Raw genomic sequence first — 20,096 nt, 5'->3', positions numbered from 1 at the left:
CTTTGGCACTCTAAATAGTGCGTGCAAATAATGTCCAGCAGTGATAATAAAACAATGCGTGCAGGTGGTGTTCAGCTGTGACAACAATCCAACACCATGCCGAAGATATCCTGAGTGCTGCAAAACATGCTCCGGTGCTCCTTCGTTACCCCCTTAAGCTAACATGCTCACCTCAGAGCGTGTGACTCAGCTTCTACCCTGAGTCCAAATACGCTTTGGAGCCACCCCTGGGCTCAGTCTCAGTGTCTGCTGCATTCCTCCAGCTGGAAACAATGTGGCTCCATACATATAAATGAAAAGGAAACTATATAGTGTAATATAGTCAAAATACTTTTATTAAAAGAAAACGCTCCCCACACCGGGGTACTCACATGGCACTGGTGCGTCAGTGCACCATACTATACCATACAGCGCTGGTGTAAAGTCCGTGTCAGTCTCTCCGTCCTGGCCCCTCCCCTACGCGTCTTCGACACAGGGATCACGTGTCATATATCCCCCTGATGATGACACGTGATCCCTGTGTCGAAGACGCATGGGGAGGGGCCAGGACGGAGAGACTGACACGGACTTTACACCAGCGCTGTCCCAGCACACCGCACCAAACATCCAGTGACTTCGCATAGAAAGCCGTTATAGTATGGTGCACTGACGCACCAGTGCCATATGAGTACCCTGGTGTGGGGAGCATTTTCTTTTAATAAAAGTATTTTGACTATATTACACTATATAGTTTCCTTTTCATTTATATGTATGGAGCCACATTGTTTCCAGCTGGAGGAGTGCAGCAGACACAGACTGAGCCCAGGGGTGGCTCCAAAGCATATTTGGACTCAGGGTAGAAGCTGAGTCACACGCTCTGAGGTGAGCACATTAGCTTAAGGGGGTCACGAAGGAGCACCGGAGCATGTTTTGCAGCACTCAGGATATCTTTGGCATGGTGTTGGATTGTTGTCACAGCTGAACACCACCTGCACGCATTGTTTTATTATCACTGCTGGACATTATTTGCACTCACTATTTAGAGTGCCAAGGAGAACTTTTTTTCATTATTAATTTTTTTCATTTAAACAAGCAGGATACTTTATATTGAGCACTAAGCACTTTTTATGTTGATTAAGACACTATGTATGGTGTAACAAGCACTATTAAGCACTAATTTATGGTGTAACAAGCACTTGTTTTTTCACACCTTGTTTATTTATACAACATTCATATTATTTATTTATTTAATATTATCGCACTAGTAAGCACAGAGTTGGTGGTTATTCATTTTGTTTTTGGGGTCACCCAAGCGCAGCGCATAATTTGTAAATTGAACCACTGAACCTGCCAGAGAATTATTGTTTTTAAATAGGAATTCCAACTTATCTGTTGGACCCTTCAGCATTTGAGCATTGTCTACCGGACAAGTCAAGTTTTTATTCACAGAGGATATAGCAGCGTCAATTGCTGGAATCCCCCATTTCTTATTAAACTCTTCCTCCATAGGATAAAGTTTTGAAAACTTTTTTAGAGGAAAAAACTTTGGGTACTCAGAATACATAAGCTCTTTTAGTAATGAATGGATAGGAAAAGCATGAATAGCTTGGGGAGGCTTTAGCGAACCCAAACAAGAAGTGGGCTCATCGACTGACTCCGCTACTGGCAGCAAAAATGTGGAGCGGACCAATCCAGTCAGAGATTGTACCAACAACCTTTCCTGTTAACCCGATCCATCCGTATTAGACTCTTCAGAAGAGGAGTCATCAGCCTCCTTCTAGTCCCCTGAGAGAAATTCATCATCTCTCGCCCCCTGTTCCTCAGTTTGAGGGTCTTGGGTAATGCACGGGGACCTGTTACACTTAGTCCCAACTCTGGGATGCGATTAAGGCATCAATCTTTTGTTCCAAGCCTAAAATGGTTGAAGAAAAAACCTCTTCAGTAATATACAGGGGCTGCAGTGTTAAGAGCAGCTGCAACACCCGACGTCCCTGATGGCTCACTCTGACCAGCCAATATCACTCTCAGGGGAGGATGCCATCTTTTTTTTTAGATGGTTCTAGGCTTCCTTGTGGCTGTAGACGTCTTTCTATAGCCCTTTTTTGAAGTGTTTTTACCCCCCCCCTTCCGACCATAGCCCGATGCACAAAGCAGAGGTACTACCAGAAGAAACGCATCCACTGCTTGAACAATGGTCCAGCCCTGCCGCTGCTATTAATGCTCAGCCTGATGCAATAGTAAATGTGTCAAAAGGAATGCCTGTGTCACCAAACCTCTTTCATGCCCCTCTTGTTCTTGCATCCCTCCATCAGCTTGCAGCAGCAATAGTGGTGCTTTTAAAAACACTCATTCCCACGCTGGACGACGCCAATGCTGCACTAAGCCCTGACACCCCCCCCCCCCATCGCCTACGGCCCCCTCCGCTTAAAAAAACAGCTTTCCCTGTGATCCTATGGGATCACTTCGAGGGGAAAAAATGGCGAGGAGGGAACCGCCGAGTAGGGCAGCGTGCTGATCTTTTTTTTTTTTTTCCCGTTTTTCTCCTGACACTCTTCCTCGCGAACTGGGGAGAATACAGCACAGGTGGGGGGTGATGTCTGGTGAGGAGGAGCAACTACCCCCCTCCCCCAGACTTACCAGAGGTCTGCTGCTGGCTGGAGAGAAAAGGAAGCCTGCTGTTCCAGACACAGCGTGATCTCTTTGAGGAAGCATGAGAAGGTATGTGCTCCATACAGCCTCCAGTGGTGACACATAGGCATGACAATATTTGCTAATTAAAGGAGACATTTCATAAGAAAATTGGAAAATTTCTTTGAAAACACCACTTACCTTTCCCGCTGCAGGGTTTTCTGTGGTAAAACCAACAGACCCAATCTTCACCCTTCACGGTGGGTTCCGTTAACAAATCTTCAGGAGCCGGGGACCCTCAGGGAACCCACAATCCTGGACCTGTAATAGCATTCCGCCAGTAAAACTTTATGGCCCTAATACCAAAAGTACTGGATCCCGGGATTAAGCTCTCTAAAAGAGAAGCGTTTACAGGCAAAACCTCGTTTCTTTAAATGGATCCGGCTGCATAGCTAGCCCCAACAAAGATTGCACCAGTGGAGCTCAGCACAGGACATCTGTACTCGTGACCAACACTTTGGTCACTGGCGAAAAAACTGAGGTACTCCCAGTAGTGGGAGGGGTTATATAGGGAGTGGACTTCTGGTCTTAGGGTGTGCCAGTGTCCATCACCTGAAGATGGCCTATAACCCACATAGTAACTACTATGGCTCTGTGTCCCGTGATGTACGATAAGAAATACCTGTTCCAGTGACAATGGTCTACAAAAGAGTTTACCCTCACTGATGTAGAAAACAGTACCTGCCTCTATTATTCTGGTTAATAACTATAGCAAATATTAAAAGATAACTCAAAAGGGTACATTAATGAAACAATTCCTGACTGAGAAGCATCTTCTACCGGAATCTGAATTTCTTTTCATTATACTCAGCATTTTTTACATTCTTAACCACTTCAGCCCCGGAAGGATTTACCCCCTTCCTGACCAGAGCACTTTTTACAATTCGGCACTGCGTCGCTTTAACTGCTAATTGCGCGGTCATGCAATGCTCTACCCAAACGAAATTTGCGTCCTTTTCTTCCCACAAATAGAGCTTTCTTTTGATGGTATTTGATCACCTCTGCCGTTTTTATTTTTTGCGCTATAAACGGAAAAAGACTGAAAATTTTGAAAAAAAATTATATTTTCTACTTTTTGTTATAAAAAAAATCCAATAAACTAAATTTTAGTCATACATTTAGGCCAAAATGTATTCGGCCACATGTCTTTGGTAAAAAAAATGTCAATAAGCGTATATTTATTGGTTTGCGCAAAAGTTATAGCGTCTACAAACTAGGGTACATTTTCTGGAATTTACACAGCTTTTAGTTTATGACTGCCTATGTCATTTCTTGAGGTGCTAAAATGGCAGGGCAGTACAAACCCCCCCCAAATGACCCCATTTTGGAAAGTAGACACCCCAAGGAAATTGCTGAGAGGCATGTTGAGCCCATTGAATATTTATTTTTTTTGTCCCAAGTGATTGAATGACAAAAAAAAAAAAAAAAAAAAAAAAAAAAATTTACAAAAAGTTGTCACTAAATGATATATTGCTCACACAGGCCATGGGCATATGTGGAATTGCACCCCAAAATACATTCAGCTGCTTCTCCTGAGTACGGGGATACCACATGTGTGGCACTTTTTGGGAGCCTAGCCGCGTACGGGGCCCCGAAAACCCAGCACCACCTTCAGGATTTCTAAGGGCATACATTTTTGATTTCACTCCTCACTACCTATCACAGTTTTGAAGGCCATAAAATGCCAAGATGGCACAACCCCCCCCCAAATGACCCCATTTTGGAAAGTAGACACCCCAAGCTATTTGCTGAGAGGCATGGTGAGTATTTTGCAGCTCTCATTTGTTTTTGAAAATGAAGAAAGACCAGAAAAAAATTTTTTTTTTTCTTTTTTCAATTTTCAAAACCTTGTGACAAAAAGTGAGGTCTGCAAAATACTCACTATACCTCTCAGCAAATAGCTTGGGGTGTCTACTTTCCAAAATTGGGTCATTTGGGGGGGTTTTGTGCCACCTGGGCTTTCCATGGCCTCCGAAACTGTGATAGGCAGTGAAGAGTGAAATCAAAAATTTACGGCCTTAGAAAGCCTGAAGGCGGTTCTTGGTTTTCGGGGTCCCGTACGCGGCTAGGCTCCCAAAAAGTCCCACATATGTGGTATCCCCGTACTCAGGAGAAGCAACAGAATGTATTTTGGGGTGTAATTTCACATATTCCCATGGCATGTTTGAGCAATATAACATTTAGTGACAACTTTGTGCAAAAAAAAAAAAAAAAAAATTGTCTTTTTCCCGCAACTTGTGTCACAATATAAAATATTCCATGGACTCGACATGCCTCTCAGCAAATAGCTTGGGGTGTCTACTTTCCAAAATGGGGTCATTTGGGGGGGGGTTTGAACTGTCCTGGCATTTTATGCACAACATTTAGAAGCTTATGTCACACTTCACCCACTCTTCTAACCACTTGAAGACAAAGCCCTTTCTGACACTTTTTGATTACATGAAAAAATTATTTTTTTTTGCAAGAAAATTACTTTGAACCCCCAAACATTATATATTATTTTAAAGCAAATGCCCTACAGATTAAAATGGTGGGTGTTTCATTTTTTTTTTTTCACACAGTAATTGCGCAGCGATTTTTCAAACGCATTTTTTGTGGAAAAAAACACACTTTTTTAAATTTTAATGCACTAAAACACACTATATTGCCCAAATGTTTGATGAAATAAAAAAGATGATCTTAGGCCGAGTACATGGATACCAAACATGACATGCTTTACAATTGCGCACAAACGTGCAGTGGCAACAAAATTAATACATTTTTAAAAGCCTTTAAAAGCCTTTACAGGTTACCACTTTAGATTTACAGAGGAGGTCTACTGCTAAAATTACTGCCCTCGATCTGACCTTCGCGGTGATACCTCACATGCATGGTGCAATTGCTGTTTACATTTGACGCCAGACCGACGCTTGCGTTCGCCTTAGCGCGAGAGCAGGGGGGACAGGGGTGCTTTTTTTTTTTTTTTTTTTTTTTTCTTTATTATTTTTTTGCTTTTTTATCTTATTTTTAAACTGTTCCTTTCATATTTTTTTTTAAATCATTTTTATTGTTATCTCAGGGAATGTAAATATCCCCTATGATAGCAATAGGTAGTGACAGGTACTCTTTTTTGAAAAAATTGGGGTCTATTAGACCCTAGATTTCTCCTCTGCCCTCAAAGCATCTGACCACACCAAGATCGGTGTGATAAAATGCTTTCCCAATTTCCCAATGGCGCTGTTTACATCCGGCGAAATCTAAGTCCTAAAATGCTCGTAGCTTCCGGTTTCTTAGGCCATAGAGATGTTTGGAGCCACTCTGGTCTCTGATCAGCTCTATGGTCAGCTGGCTGAATCACCGGCTGCATTCTCAGGTTCCCTGTTGAGACAGGAGAGCCAGAGAAAAACACGGAAGACGGTGGGGGGGGGGGGGGGGGGCATTCCCTCCCACTGCTTGTAAAAGCAGTCTAGAGGCTAATTAGCCGCTAGGATTGCTTTTACATGAAAGCCGACCGCTGGCTGAAAAGAATGATACCAAGATGATACCTAAACCTGCAGGCATCATTCTGGTATAACCACTCAAAGTCGTGAATGGCGTACCTGAAGACAAAAAAATGGTTAACAATAAAGCACAGTAAACGGTAAAGTATAAAAAATTGCATACCTGAAAAGCAAACATGATAAAACATAATAACAATAAAACATTGCAGAATAGAATACAGTAAAAAAGAGCAGAACAATAGAGAGAGAATAGAGAGAGAGAGAGAACAATAAAACAACTATTTTTTTTTATTTTTGTTTGTGTTTTTTTTTTTTTTTTACACTTTTTTTTTGTAACTGTAACTTTTATAACTGTAACCGGTTCCAGGTTCGGGTCTCTCAAAATGCGATGGCATCTTGGGAGACCCTGTGAAAGTGTGCCTAGTCTGTGCAATGCTGTACCCTACGCTAATACTCAACTAGTGAATGGTAGCGTTCAAAACATTCACCAATGCAAAGACCAGGATTATCAGGACAGGAGGGACAATAATAGCGGGTGTCACGTCTATATACGCGCTTGCTGCAGACACATCTTTTTTGGGGGGGTTCGTTGGGTAGGGGTACTCGGGAGGACATATAAATGCCTCTCATGCAGCCGACTGCATTTGGTTGGGGATGTGAATGGGGGAAATACGGGCGCTGCAGAAGTGGTGGGTTCCCAATTAGGATTGGCGAATGCAGCAGGAAGGGCATTATGGGCACGACGGGCCTGTGTTTGTCTTTTTGGTGGCAGCGGGACACTACTTGTGCTTGCCACCTCACCAGCTTGAACTGCACTTATGGGACCCGCCACGTCACCAAGTGTTACTGCAGTGCTGGTATGACTACGACCGGGGTGTACTAGGCCGCTGGCGCTTGCCAGTTCACCAAAACGCTACAAAAAAAAGTGACAGTGATCGATCGATACTGCACTTGGGTGGGCTGGGCTGGGCCGGGCGGAGGGGCAAAACGCAGGTGCTAGCAGGTATCTGGGCTGATCCCACTAACACTGCGTTTTTGGGAACCCTAAACTGCTGGGGACGCTAGTATAGATCTGATCGGATCAGATATTGATCCGATCAGATACTATACCACTAAGGGAGGTGTACGGTGCGTGCGTGGGTGTTAGTGGTACTGGCGCTAATCTGACGCTGCTTGGGGCTGGTGCTTGCCAGTTCACCAAAATGCTACCAAAAAAACTGTTAGCGATCGCAGGGATCAGGCCTGACTCTGCGAACGCTGCAGTTATGCGTTTAGTAAGTGACAGTGATCGATCGATACTGCACTTGGGTGGGCTGGGCGGAGGGGCAAAACGCAGGTGCTAGCAGGTATCTGGGCTGATCCCGCTAACACTGCGTTTTTGGGAACCCTAAACTGCTGGGGACGCTAGTATAGATCTGATCGGATCAGATATTGATGTGTTCAGATACTATACCACTAAGGGAGGTGTACGGTGCGTGTACGGTGCGTGCGTGGGTGTTCGCGGTACTGGCGCTAATCTGACGCTGCCTGGGGTGTTGCATATCACCGCCGGGCGATCAGGGGGCTAAACCTTTATTCGGTAATAAACGGCGGGTGCCCTGACACTATAAAAAATAAACAAACTAACCAGCGTCACCCGTAACAGTTATACGGTGATCAGTGGTGAAAGGGTTAACTAGGGGGCAATCAAGGGGTTAAAACATTTATTAGGTAGTATATGGGGGTCCCTGTCGCTATAAAACGCTGACAGCGAACCTAAATATTTAGGTCCCTAACTAGCGTCACCAGCGACACTAATACAGCGATCAGAAAAATGATCGCTTAGCGACACTGGTGACAGGGGGTGATCAAGGGGTTAAAACTTTATTAGGGGGGGTTAGGGGGGTACCCTAGGCCTACAGGGGGCTAATACTAACTGTCCTACCACTGCTAACTGTCACAAACTGACATATGCAGTAATCAGGAAAAAAACAAAACAAAACAAAAAAACCTGCTTGGTGTCAGTTTGTGACAGGGGGGGGGGGTGATTGGGGGGCGATCGGGGGGGGATCGGGGGTGTTTAGTGTGCCTGGCATGTTCTACTGTGTTGTGTGTGTTGGTGCACTTACATGTCTTCTCTCCTCGGTGCTGGAACGGAAACTGGCCAGCCGAGGAGAGATGACATCACATCCTCTGCCTCTGTGTACTATACAGAGGCAGGGGATGTTTCTCATTGGCTGGGAGCGATCGCGAGGGGGGGGCCACGATCGGATGGTCTCCCCCTCGTCTCTCAACTCTCCCAGCCAAACGCCGACCGCCGATGGCACCGGGGGGGGGGGTCCGATCGGACCCCCCGCCCGCGGGAAGGCAATCACGTACCAGGTACGTGATTTTGCCTGCCCGTGCCGCTCTGCTCACGTATATATGCGTGAGGCGGTCGGCAAGTGGTTAAAAATGCAATTCTGATATAGAATTAATGGACCCCAATTGAATACCATACCTCCCCACCTTTAGAATTTGAGATAGAGGGACACCTAGGGATGGAAAAGACATGCGAGGCACACCACAACAAAAATGGGTGTGGCCAAAATGCGCTTAATATTGAGGTGGCTTAAAAGGAGCATGGTTGAATAGTCTCAAGCTTCATTGAAAACACCTATAAATGAAACATGGCTAAACGCGAGTTACATTTAGACGCGTTTGCACACTGGTACAAGCATTTGGCGTTTCAAATGCTATTTGAAACGCCTAAATGCATTTTTTTGCTTTTAAAAAAATGCGACTAAACTCAATTGCCTCTAAATGACTATAAACTACTCAGGGTACATGTACTGATAAGATAACAGAGGAGAGTTCAGGGGCTGCTAAAAAAAAATAAAAAAAAAAAAATAGCCAACTGCTCCTGAACATCCGTTTATCAGCAGCAGTGTACATGAGGCCTTAAAGCAAACATTTTTTTATATTTCAGCTTACTAACTTCTTAGATGTGATGACTGCATTAGTTTTCTTTACTTTTGAGGCTTTCTTCCATTTTCACCTGGTGATCCACACATTACAGCTGTTGTTTTTCAAAGGAACAAGCTACCCTGCAGCTGTAACAGTCAGAGTGTTGAGACAAACTATTTACCACTGACAGGGGTGCTTACAATGATCAGCTTTTATACAAGACCTTTAGCCAAAATGAAAAAAATCTGTTTGCTACACCTTATAAAGCGTATCTAAATCTGCTAGTCCATTTAACGCTCCCTTCCCCCCAGACTGACAATGCTGCTGTCCAAAGGAACCCCCCAAGGGCTGAGTTATACTTAGTCATCCTTCCTATCAGAATCTCACCTTCACATCAGAAGTCTGACTTTCACATCAAGAGTCCCCCTTCACGTTTAAGCCTCCCTCTCCCCCCCTCCCCCTTTCACACCATTAGTTCCCCCTTACCTTAGGAGTCCAGCAGTTTCTCCCTTCACATCAGAGTCATCTGTTCGCCTGAAAAAGTGCCACCTTTCATAACAGGAGTCCCAACCTTTAAATGAGAACTTCCCACCCTTCACATTAGAGTCCCCCTTTACATCAGGAATCCCCTCTTACATCAAGAGTTCCCCTTTACATCAGTGATTCGAAGCCTAGGATGTGAGCTAAAAGGGGGATACTGCAGGCTAGATTACAATGTAAAGTGGAGGGAATTATCTGGGGATTGGAGGAGCCTAGCAGGAACTATTGGCGGGGAAACAAGGAATGCTGATGACTGAACCTGAGTGCCTGTTGGTAGGGAAAGGGAGTAAGCGTCCAGTGGAGAGAAAACAGAGGTCTGGTGTGTCCAGACAGGAGCGATTGATGACTGGGAAGGTGAAATTGTGTATCAGAATCGTAGATGCTGCCGGCGGGGGGAGGAGAGCTGCAAAAAACGCAGCTGCTGGACAAAAGTCACCGATTGCAGAGAAAGGAGTATTAGAGCTGCACCTGTTAGTTGTGGGGAAGAAAGGCAGAAAACTGATGTGGCTGAACCAGGAGAAAATAAAGTGTAGACCAAAGGAGAATAGATGATCTGGACCTGGGAGTAAAGCTTGCAGGGGAGGAGAAAGTGTGCAGGGAGCAGAGAGATCACCAACCTGTCAGATAATCGGAGAACTGGCATGTCAGGCACTGGATGTTGAGTGCCCAGATTTGGACAGTCGGTGTGAGATACTGACAAACGCGGAGGCAAGGTTATGACGACAAATCGGCTGTCCTTTCCCCTGCCTGGTATGTGCGGTGCAGGAGAAGAGTGAGCAGCAGCGGAGGCAATGCGGGAAACTATTCAGCTGAGCGGGACATAAGTCTAAAGCCGTGGCTGTCCCGCAGAATCCGGGACTGTTGGGAGGTATGGAATACCTGTGCTAAAGGTTTGATATACTTAAAGTGTTTGTTACCCCAGTATTTCATATTCCTAATATGTGCCTGCTGTACCTTGTACTTGTGAAAAAGTCTCCTGTTCTTTGTTTTGCTTTGCGTGAAATCCCTGGTATTCCTGCCAGTCCCTCTGCTTTCCTATTAAAAACTGACCACACAAAGGAAGAGAGCACACTGTGGTCAGTACTCTAGCTATGCTGGAAACGCAGCCTGATCTCCAATGATCAGGCATGTCCTGACAAACATGCCTGATCACGCTGAGGTTTCAGGAAAATAAAAAAGTGTACCCGGGGACAATATCTCACATATGGTGGCAGTGGCTGAAGATTAGGCATTTTAGCTACGTGTTTACAATTTCATTAACTTCCTCACCTTTTAAATCTTATCCTTTAAGTTCACCTTTCCAGAAAAAATAATAAATGCACATCTTTTTGCAGGTAAAAAAAAAAAATGCATTTTTTTTTTGTAGTTGGAGCCTGTAAAGCATTGCACCGGCGATCAGTAGATCGCTGCTGCCATGCAATTCTCATGCACACTGTCAGTGTATCTGCTTACCTGTACAGGCAAGCCGATTTTCACCGACAGGAAGACTCAAACTACCACAGCGCTGAGAACTACAAGCCGCCAGCTGCTAAGTATGTCGGGGCTTGTAGTTCGTTCGGACACACAGAGCTGCGTGTGAGTGACGCGGCCGTGTGGGCGGAGCACCTTACAGACACATGGTTTTCAAACAGTGACAGCTAGTATGGGGAACTTCGCTCCATACTGCTGCCACAGGAAGAGGAGGCAGTGGGCGGCAGCTGCAGCACTGGGAAAATGTTACATGTTCTCGAAAGGTGAACTTATCCTTTAAAAAATACCCACAACACATGTTGCTGTGCAGTTAAGTGGAGGAGGCCCAGAGACATCTGTGAAAATCGATTGCCTTTGTTTTTGTGGCGGCAAAATTTTACTTCGCTAGATCCTGGAAGATGCCCACAATACCATTTGATTTGGTTAAGTCTAAATTGATCTGAATCATGGTAAATGAGTGCATATTTTCAATCCTGAAAGGGGAACACAGCATTGTTATTGAATTTTTTGCTGTACTCTTTTTTTTTTTTTTTTTAAACCCTCAATATTATTGGAAAATAAAAGATGAAAATGATACTACATATTAAAAAAATATTTTTTTTAAGTTTGATAGGCCTAATTCAATATGATTTTAACCCCTAATTATAATATTGTGCTTAATTTTAAGCGGTCCTGTGTAAGTACAAATCATGCTTTTAACTATGTCCTCTATGTGATGTCACTGAAAAACTACAGAAATGTCTGTACAGTGTGTGTATATGTAGTTCTATATTCCTGAAAGAAAATCCAGTGAGCTAATCATTTCCTGTACTATGCACTGTTCTTGGTAGTTTTTCCCAGTTTACTCTGTGGATTACAGAGGGTGTGCCCCCCTATGTTACGGAATATTGTGTAGTCCTACCACACTTCCTGTCATATGATCTACCACCTATAAAGACTGGTAAGCTGCAAAATGAAAAGCAGGGACCGAGAGCTCGATCAAAGGATCAGGGTGCTGGCAAAGATGGTGGGAAAACAGCATGTCATTCCACATGTGTAGTCCAAAATGGCACACACATTTGCAGTACAAACAACCCAGGAGGAAGCTGGAGTGATGCAAAAAAGATGCTCCTGCAACTAAACCTTTATGGAACTCAGGGCAGCATAGCCCAGCTTAAGGGCTGAAGCAATAACTTACCACAGTGGAGGTCCTAAGATTTTCTGCTGCCCCAACAGGCAGGGTACCTGCCCCATCCACAGACAGGGTTTCCCTGACAGCAATCAACTCATTACACACATACCAGAATGAGTAATAGTTCTATGGCTAAAAATGAGGGATTCATTTAAAGTGGTTGTAAACCCTGATACACCACTTTTACCTACAGGTAAGCCTATAAACCAGGCTTACCTGTAGGTACCTTGAACATCTCCTAAACTTGCACAGTTTAGGAGATATTCAGAATATGCGCTGCTGCTGACCTCATCTGCGCATGCGCACTTAAGAAACGGGCCACTGCTGCCGTTTCTTCAAGAGTCGTGCCGTGACGTCATCGCGGCTACGGCCAATCGCAGCGCCAGAGCTGCAAACCCAAAAGCAACTCCGGTGGAAGATGTCTGCGCTGTACTCGGAGGGCTGACACCAATCCAGGGCATCGTTCTAAGGTACTTTTTTTATAATAAGCTAGTATGCGAAGCATACCAGCTCGATTTGCCTTGGTCTTTCAGGGTTTGATTTTGTTTTTTTCTCCCCGAGGTTTACAACCTCTAAGTATTTTTTAAATGATAAACTGTATTACATCCTACACAGTCCCTGCTTTTAGAAATGTATGCTTTAGGGCAATTTGCAGGCCTGAAATGTGCATTTTGACATACGTGCAAAATATTTTTAAATGGATGAAGCAAAAGGATTAGTGCCAGTTCACATCTACGCAGCTTCAAAGTCACGTAACTGACAGACGATATCCTGCGCGACTTCATTAACTGGTTCCTGACCGGTGCTCACGTCTTTTTAAGGGGGCAGAATGGTTCCCTTAACCTCCCTGGCGGTATGATTATTTCGGATTTTAGGTGCTGAAAGCGGTACCATTATTTTGCATGGAAATTTGGCGTTTTATATTGTAGGTCTGTAAATCTTAACAATAACACACTTAAATCTGTCCAAACCAGAGTCTAGTAGATATCCCGGGTATGATAAAGTTTGAAACACAAAAACATAAATTATAATATAATAAATAAAAATAATTAAAAAAAATTAAAAAAAATAGTAATAAAATAAATTTCCCCACAATTCACTATCGCTCAATTCTGCAAGTGTTCTAATTTATTATCGCTGTTTTCTAGCTGGTCTAAAGCCACTTTTGACGTAAAGGGACACTTTTTGGTTGCTATGGACAATCTCCAGTTTCCAGGCAGAAAGAACAGTGTATATCATGTAAAACTGCATGCAGGGCATGGGACAAAGCACTGGGGACAAAAGGGATGTGAAATCATTTCATACAGTACTGTAATCTGTAAGATTACAGTACTGTATGTGTTATGATTTTGACAGTTTTTTGAATTTGCCGCCAGGCTCCGCCCCCGTGCGTCGCGCCGCTTGCAGGGAACGGAGCCTGGCACGGAGAGGCTTCGGAGGAGGACGGAGCCCTCGAACACTGCGGGGGACATCACAGGATCCCGGGGACAAGGTAAGTAACGCCGCCCCAGGATCCTGCAATGCGATCCCGAGTGTGGCTCGGGGTTACCGCTAATGGTACTGAATTTTAACCCCGAGCCACACTCGGGAAAACCGCCAGGGAGGCTACAGAGCCATCAGAGGGACCCGCGCGTGACTGGCGGCACGATTGCGTCTACGAGAGCCAGCACGGGAATTTGTGTGTAAAAAATTCCTGTCTGGGGAGAGGAGACATATGGTTTGTTCCTAGTAAGTTGGAACAACGCTATGTCTCCTCTCCTAGTCAGTCCTATCCCCATACAGTTAGAACACACTGAGGGAATACACATTTAAGCCCTTGATCACCCCTAGTGTTAACCCCATCCCTACCAGTGACATTTACACAGTAATCAGTGCATATTTATAGCATTAATGTATAAATGTCAATGGTCCCAAAAATGTGTCAAAAATATCCAATCTACCCGTCGCAGTACCGCAAAAATCGCAGATCACCGCCATTACTAGTAAAAAAAAAAAAAAAGCCATAAATCTTTCCTATAGTTTGTAGACGCTATAACTTTTGTGCAAACCTATCAATATACGCTTATTGCTATTTTTTTTTTTTTTTTTTACCAAAAATATTTAGAAGAATATATATTGGCCTAAACTGATGAGAACATTAGTTTTTTAAAAACATTTTTAGGGATATTAAAGCAAAAATGTAAAAAAAATTTTTTTTTCAAAATTGATTTTTTTTTTTTTTATAGCGTGAAAAATAAAAAACCAGAGGTGATCAAATAGCTTCAAAAGAAAGCTCTATTTGTGGGTAAAAAAAAAGATGCAACTTTCGTTTAGGTATAGCATTGCATGACCGCGCAATTACCAGTTAAAACAGCGCAGTTCCAAATTGTAAAAAGTGCTCTGGTCAGGAAGGGAGTAAAACCTTCCGAGGCTGAAGTGGTTAACAAAAGTCAATGCAAGTTGCCCCAAAGTAGTGCAGGAACCTTTTTCTGAGCGGAACCGATTAGAACGGTTCCATTGCAGTTAGGCCCCTTTCACACTGCCACGACTTGAAAGTCCCGCAATTTTGACATGATTTCAGGGAATCCCTGTGTAAACTTGGTCTGTGGACCTCAACTCGCATCAAAGTCGGATCAAAGTAGTACAGGGACTACTTTGAAGTCCGTGCGACTTGAAGTCGAACAGATATGAATGGTACTCGTAAATCATGGGGTACAACTTGTCATGCGACTTTGCAGTCCCAAGTCGCAGGAAGTCGCACAAGTGTGAAACGGGTCTTAATGGAGTGCAACTTTGTCATGTGACTTTGATCTCTCAGGTCGCATTACAAGTCATGGCAGTATGAACTGGAACAGTACCCAATCTGACATATCAGGGTTACCTCCAACACAGGTCAGAGAGCCAAATCACTCAACTTAAACTGGGATCTAAGGATGGAAATCAATTGGCTGTCAGTGAAGTCTTAAAGGTTGAGCACACCTTTCAACCTTTTAGTTGTGGTTCTGTTAGCGTGGAGCACAGCTGACCAAACAGCTGGTCAGTGGTCCCAAATGATTTTGTATTCTTGTGTCCCTAAGAGCCCTTGCACACTGGGGCGGGGGGCGGCGTCGGCAGTAAAACGCTGCTATTATTAGCGGCGCTTTACCGTCGGTATGCGGCCGCTAGCGGGGCGGTTTTACCCCCCGCTAGCGGCCGAGAAAGGGTTAAATACCACCGCAAAGTGCCTCTGCAGAGGCGCTTTGCCGGCGGTATAGCCGCGCCGTCCCATTGATTTCAATGGGCAGGAGCGGTAAAGGAGCGGTATACACACCGCTCCTTCACCGCTCCGAAGATGCTGCTGGCAGGACTTTTTTTACCGTCCTGCCAGCGCATCGCTCCAGTGTGCAAGCCCTCTGGGCTTGCACACTGGAATGAAAGCAGCGGCACTTTCGGGGCGGTTTGCAGGCGCTATTATTAGCGCAATAGCGCCTGCAAACCGCCCCAGTGTGCAAGGGCTCTAAGGAGAGGCTTTCAAACAGCCTGTGTGCAGCGTGCACCCTACTTGCTGAAGTGAGTCGTCAGTATAGGGATGTAAAAAGCAGCATCTCTGGTCTGGCAAAGACTGGTTATGTCACTGATCTAGCACATTAGCAGAGCCCTTTGCTTGCAGGGGGACACATCCAGGTATGCTTCTGCAGAGGCAACGCCACTGCAAGATAGTCAGTCATCAATATTTCACTAATATGGGAAGACCTATGCAAGATGGCTGACTGGACAGACTTCCAGGATTTCAAACAACCTGTCTGAATCTGGCAGAAACTTGAGTAAAGAGAAAAAAAAATTAATTCTCAAAAAACTGAACAGGCTTATTAAATGTGGAGTTGCCTTACAGTTTTTTGCAGCTAGTGTCCCATGCCAGCTGGGTTGAACATAACTGAAATGTAGAATTAAAAAAAAAAAAAAAAACGGGGTGGAGAGGGATCAGAATGCCTTTTTTTCAATTTGTCTGTGCCAAAAAATAAACTGACAGGATTATAACCCTCATGACATAAAAAGTAACAAAGCCATTGCAGTCAGCCAGTCATTATACCCACCATACAGTAAAAAGTTGCAGTTGTCAACGTATTTCTGAAGATCTGTTTATAAACATCACTTGAGGAAAAACACAGGTAACCAGTTGTCCTGAGAATGGTTGTCATCTGAACTGTCTCATCAGACAGCTCAGATCACAAGCATGACTGGCTTTGAACATTCTGATAGTTGTGATGACCAATCACAGTGATCACAACGCTAAGCACATTTGAGAACTCTCAAAATGGAGAGGGTGAAAGTGAGAATTTATGAAGATTAGTGAATGACAAGATCAGCAGCAGATTCATAGAGAGAGAGAATGTGAGGGTGTGAGAGAACAAGTGGGGGGGGTAAAAAATGATTGTGGGTTATTGTAACCCTTTCATCTCCTCCTCTCTCGTGCAGAACACCTCTCCACACTATTTGACCTACATATTAACTTCTATGTTTGTCTATCTTATTCTGCACATTAGCCCCCTCATCTCTATCCTTCCACTGCATTTTTAATTATTACCAAAAAATTTTGGCAAAAAACAAGATCACCTTGGGGTGTTTACTTTCCAATAAAATTGGGTTGTTTGGGAGGTTTTATACGGTCCTGTCATTAGGGAAATAAAAGATGTGAAAAGTTAACCACTTAAGCCCCAGACTATTTGGCTGGCAAAAGACCAGAGCGGTTTTTGCGATTCGGCAGTGTGTCGCTTCAACTGACAATTGCGCGGTCATGTGACATCGCTCCCAAACAAAACTAACGTCCTTTTTTCCCCCACAGAGCTTTCTTTTGGTGGTATTTGATCATCTCTGCGGTTTTTATTTTTTGCGCTATAAACAAAAAAATAGCGACAATTTTGAATAAAAAACAAATTATTTTTTACATTTTGCTATATAATAAATATTCCCAAAAAATATATAAAAAAACATTTTTTTTCCTCAGTTTAGGCCGATACATATTATTCTACATATTTTTGTTAAAGAAAAATAGCAATAAGCATTTATTGATTGGTTTGCTCAAAAGTTATAGCATCTACAAAATAGGGGATAGTTTTATTTATTTTTTTTAACTAGTAATGGCGGCGATCAGCGAATTTTATCGTGACTGCGACATTATGGCAGACACAACGGACACTTTTGGCGCTATTTTGGGACCATACACATTTATACAGCGATCAGTGCGATTAAAAATGCATTGATTACTGTGTAAATGTGACTGGCAGTGAAGGGGTTAACCACTAGGTGGCGCTGTAGGGGTTAAGTGTGTCCTAGGGAGTGATTCTAACTGTGGGGGGGGCTATGTGTGACACGACACTGATCACCGCTCCCGATTACAGGGAGTGGTGATCAGTGTCCTGTCACTAGGCAGAATGGTGCTTGTTTACATCATCATTTCCCCGTTCTGCCTCTCCGTAAGACAATCGTGGGTATCCCCGCAGACATACCTTAATATGCCAGTACGTGCCCTTCTGCCGACGTATATAGGCGTGAGCCGTTGGCAAGCGGTTAAAAATTCTACAATTTGTACCAAAATACCGCTAATCAACCAGTACCAACAAACCACAGTATGTTTAAATATTTAGAGTTTGTTAAAAAAAAAAAAAAGGAAATATATATAAAAAAAAAATCAATCTTTACTTTTCATGAAAGGGTTGTGAAGTAGGTCAAGTTTAAAAATGGCTGCACACTGTTGAGTGAGACACATTCAAAGTTTATGGTCACAACCAGTCTTAAGGGGAATTAGGAAACACAGGTCTCGGTTTTTTTGTTTGGTACAGAATGTCTGTAATCATCAGTCCTTTCCTGATATGAAGCTGCTGTTTTTCTTTTGAAGAGACGCAAACTTAATCTTAGAAGCTCACTGTCAACCAATGGAGGATTCGAGTAAGTCTGTTTCACAGTGCCCTGGTGGGAGAAAAAAAAAAAAAAAGTCCAATTAACGTTCTTAAAAAAATGTTACATAATCTATAATCTTATGTTAATAAGGTTGGACAAAAAAACAAAAAACTTCATCCAGATAAATCTATATGTGATTTTTATTCTCATTATTATAGCCCTGCATATTCTGCTTCATGAGGAAGATACATTTTTTGAAGAAGTTGTTGACACTCAGCTAGTACCACTTCCTGGGGAAGGAAGTTCCACATTTTTACTGCTCCAACAGTAAAGAACCCTTTCCAAAATCTAAGGTTTATTTTTTTTTTCTAACCTCACATTATGGAGTCGCCATCGATATATTTTTTACAATGCAATCATATCACCTTTTAAGCATCTCTTCGCCAGAGTGAATAATTGTAATCTATGTAAATCGATCTCATAGCTGAAGGGAACGAGAGGCAGCAGACAGAAATTACACTTAATACTCTGGATTGAAACACTTTAAAAGAATATGCTTTGTTCATATTTCATGTCAAAGGTTTCCAACATTATATATACACACACACACACAATATATATATATATACAGTGGGGACGGAAAGTATTCAGACCCCCTTAAATTTTTCACTCTTTGTTATATTGCAGCCATTTGCTAAAATCATTTAAGTTTTCCTCATTAAAATGTACACACAGCACCCCATATTGACAGAAAAACACAGAATTGTTGACATTTTTGCAGATTTATTAAAGAAGAAAAATCTCACATGGTCCTAAGTATTCAGACCCTTTGCTCAGTATTTAGTAGAAGCACCCTTTTGATCGAATACAGCCATGAGTCTTTTTGGGAAAGATGCAACAAGTTTTTCACACCTGGATTTGGGGATCCTCTGCCATTCCTCCTTGCAGATCCTCTCCAGTTCTGTCAGGTTGGATGGTAAATGGTGGGCAGCCATTTTTAGGTCTCTCCAGAGATGCTCAATTGGGTTTAAGTCAGGGCTCTGGCTGGGCCATTCAAGAACAGTCACGTAGTTGTTGTGAAGCCAGTCCATTATTTTAGCTGTGTGCTTAGGGTCATTGTCTTGTTGGAAGGTAAACTTTCGGCCCAGTCTGAGGTCCTGAGCACTCTGGAGAAGGTTTTCGTCCAGGATATCCCTGTACTTGGCTGCATTCATCTTTCCCTCGATTGCAACCAGTCGTCCTGTCCCTGCAGCTGAAAAACACCCCCACAGCATGATGCTGCCACCACCATGCTTCACTGTTGGGACTGTATTGGACAGGTGATGAGCAGTGCCTGGTTTTCTCCACACATACCGCTTAGAATTAAGGCCAAAAAGTTCTATCTTGGTCTCATCAGACCAAAGAATCTTGTTTCTCACTATCTTGGAGTCCTTCAGGTTTTTTTTAGCAAACTCCATGCGGACTTTTCCGTTGGGTCACTCTGCCATAAACCCCTGACTGGTGGAGGGCTGCAGTGATGGTTGACTTTCTACAACTTTCTCCCATCTCCCGACTGCATCTCTGGAGCTCAGCCACAGTGATCTTTGGGTTCTTCTTTACCTCTCTCACCAAGGCTCTTCTCCCCCGATAGTGGCCAGACGGCCAGCTCTAGGAAGGGTTCTGGTCATCCCAAATGTCTTCCATTTAAGGATTATGGAGACCACTGTGCTCTTGGGAACATTAAGTGCAGCAGAAATTTTTCTGTAACCTTGGCAAGATCTGTGCCTTGACACAATTCTGTCTCTGAGCTCTTCAGGCAGTTCCTTTGACCTCATGATTCTCATTTGCTCTGACATGCACTGTGAGCTGTAAGGTCTTATATAGACAGCTGTGTGTGGCTTTCCTAATCAAGTCCAATCAGTAAAATCAAACACAGCTGGAATCAAATGAAGGTGTAGAACCATCTCAAGGATGATCAGAAGAAATGGACAGAACCTGAGTTAAATATA

The 20,096-nt window shown here is 43.5% G+C and overlaps 1 protein-coding gene across 6 annotated transcripts in view; it reads right to left on the bottom strand.

Annotated features, from left to right (window-relative positions):
* Window positions 1-17,886: 17,886 nt before the first annotated feature.
* ZC3H13 (zinc finger CCCH-type containing 13) overlaps window positions 17,887-20,096 on the bottom strand; it is a 113,253-nt gene continuing 111,043 nt past the window's right edge. For all 6 annotated transcript variants that reach the window (XM_073614151.1, XM_073614152.1, XM_073614154.1 and 3 more), the window contains one exon: window positions 17,887-18,177. In XM_073614151.1, coding sequence (XP_073470252.1) covers window positions 18,013-18,177 — 165 coding nt within the window. In that variant the 3' untranslated portion in view covers window positions 17,887-18,012. The remainder of the gene's footprint in view (window positions 18,178-20,096) is intronic.

The sequence above is a fragment of the Aquarana catesbeiana genome, linkage group LG02 (genome assembly GCF_042186555.1).
Source record: "Aquarana catesbeiana isolate 2022-GZ linkage group LG02, ASM4218655v1, whole genome shotgun sequence".
NCBI classification, from domain to species: domain Eukaryota; kingdom Metazoa; phylum Chordata; class Amphibia; order Anura; family Ranidae; genus Aquarana; species Aquarana catesbeiana.
This window is presented reverse-complemented; position numbering and strand designations above follow the sequence as displayed.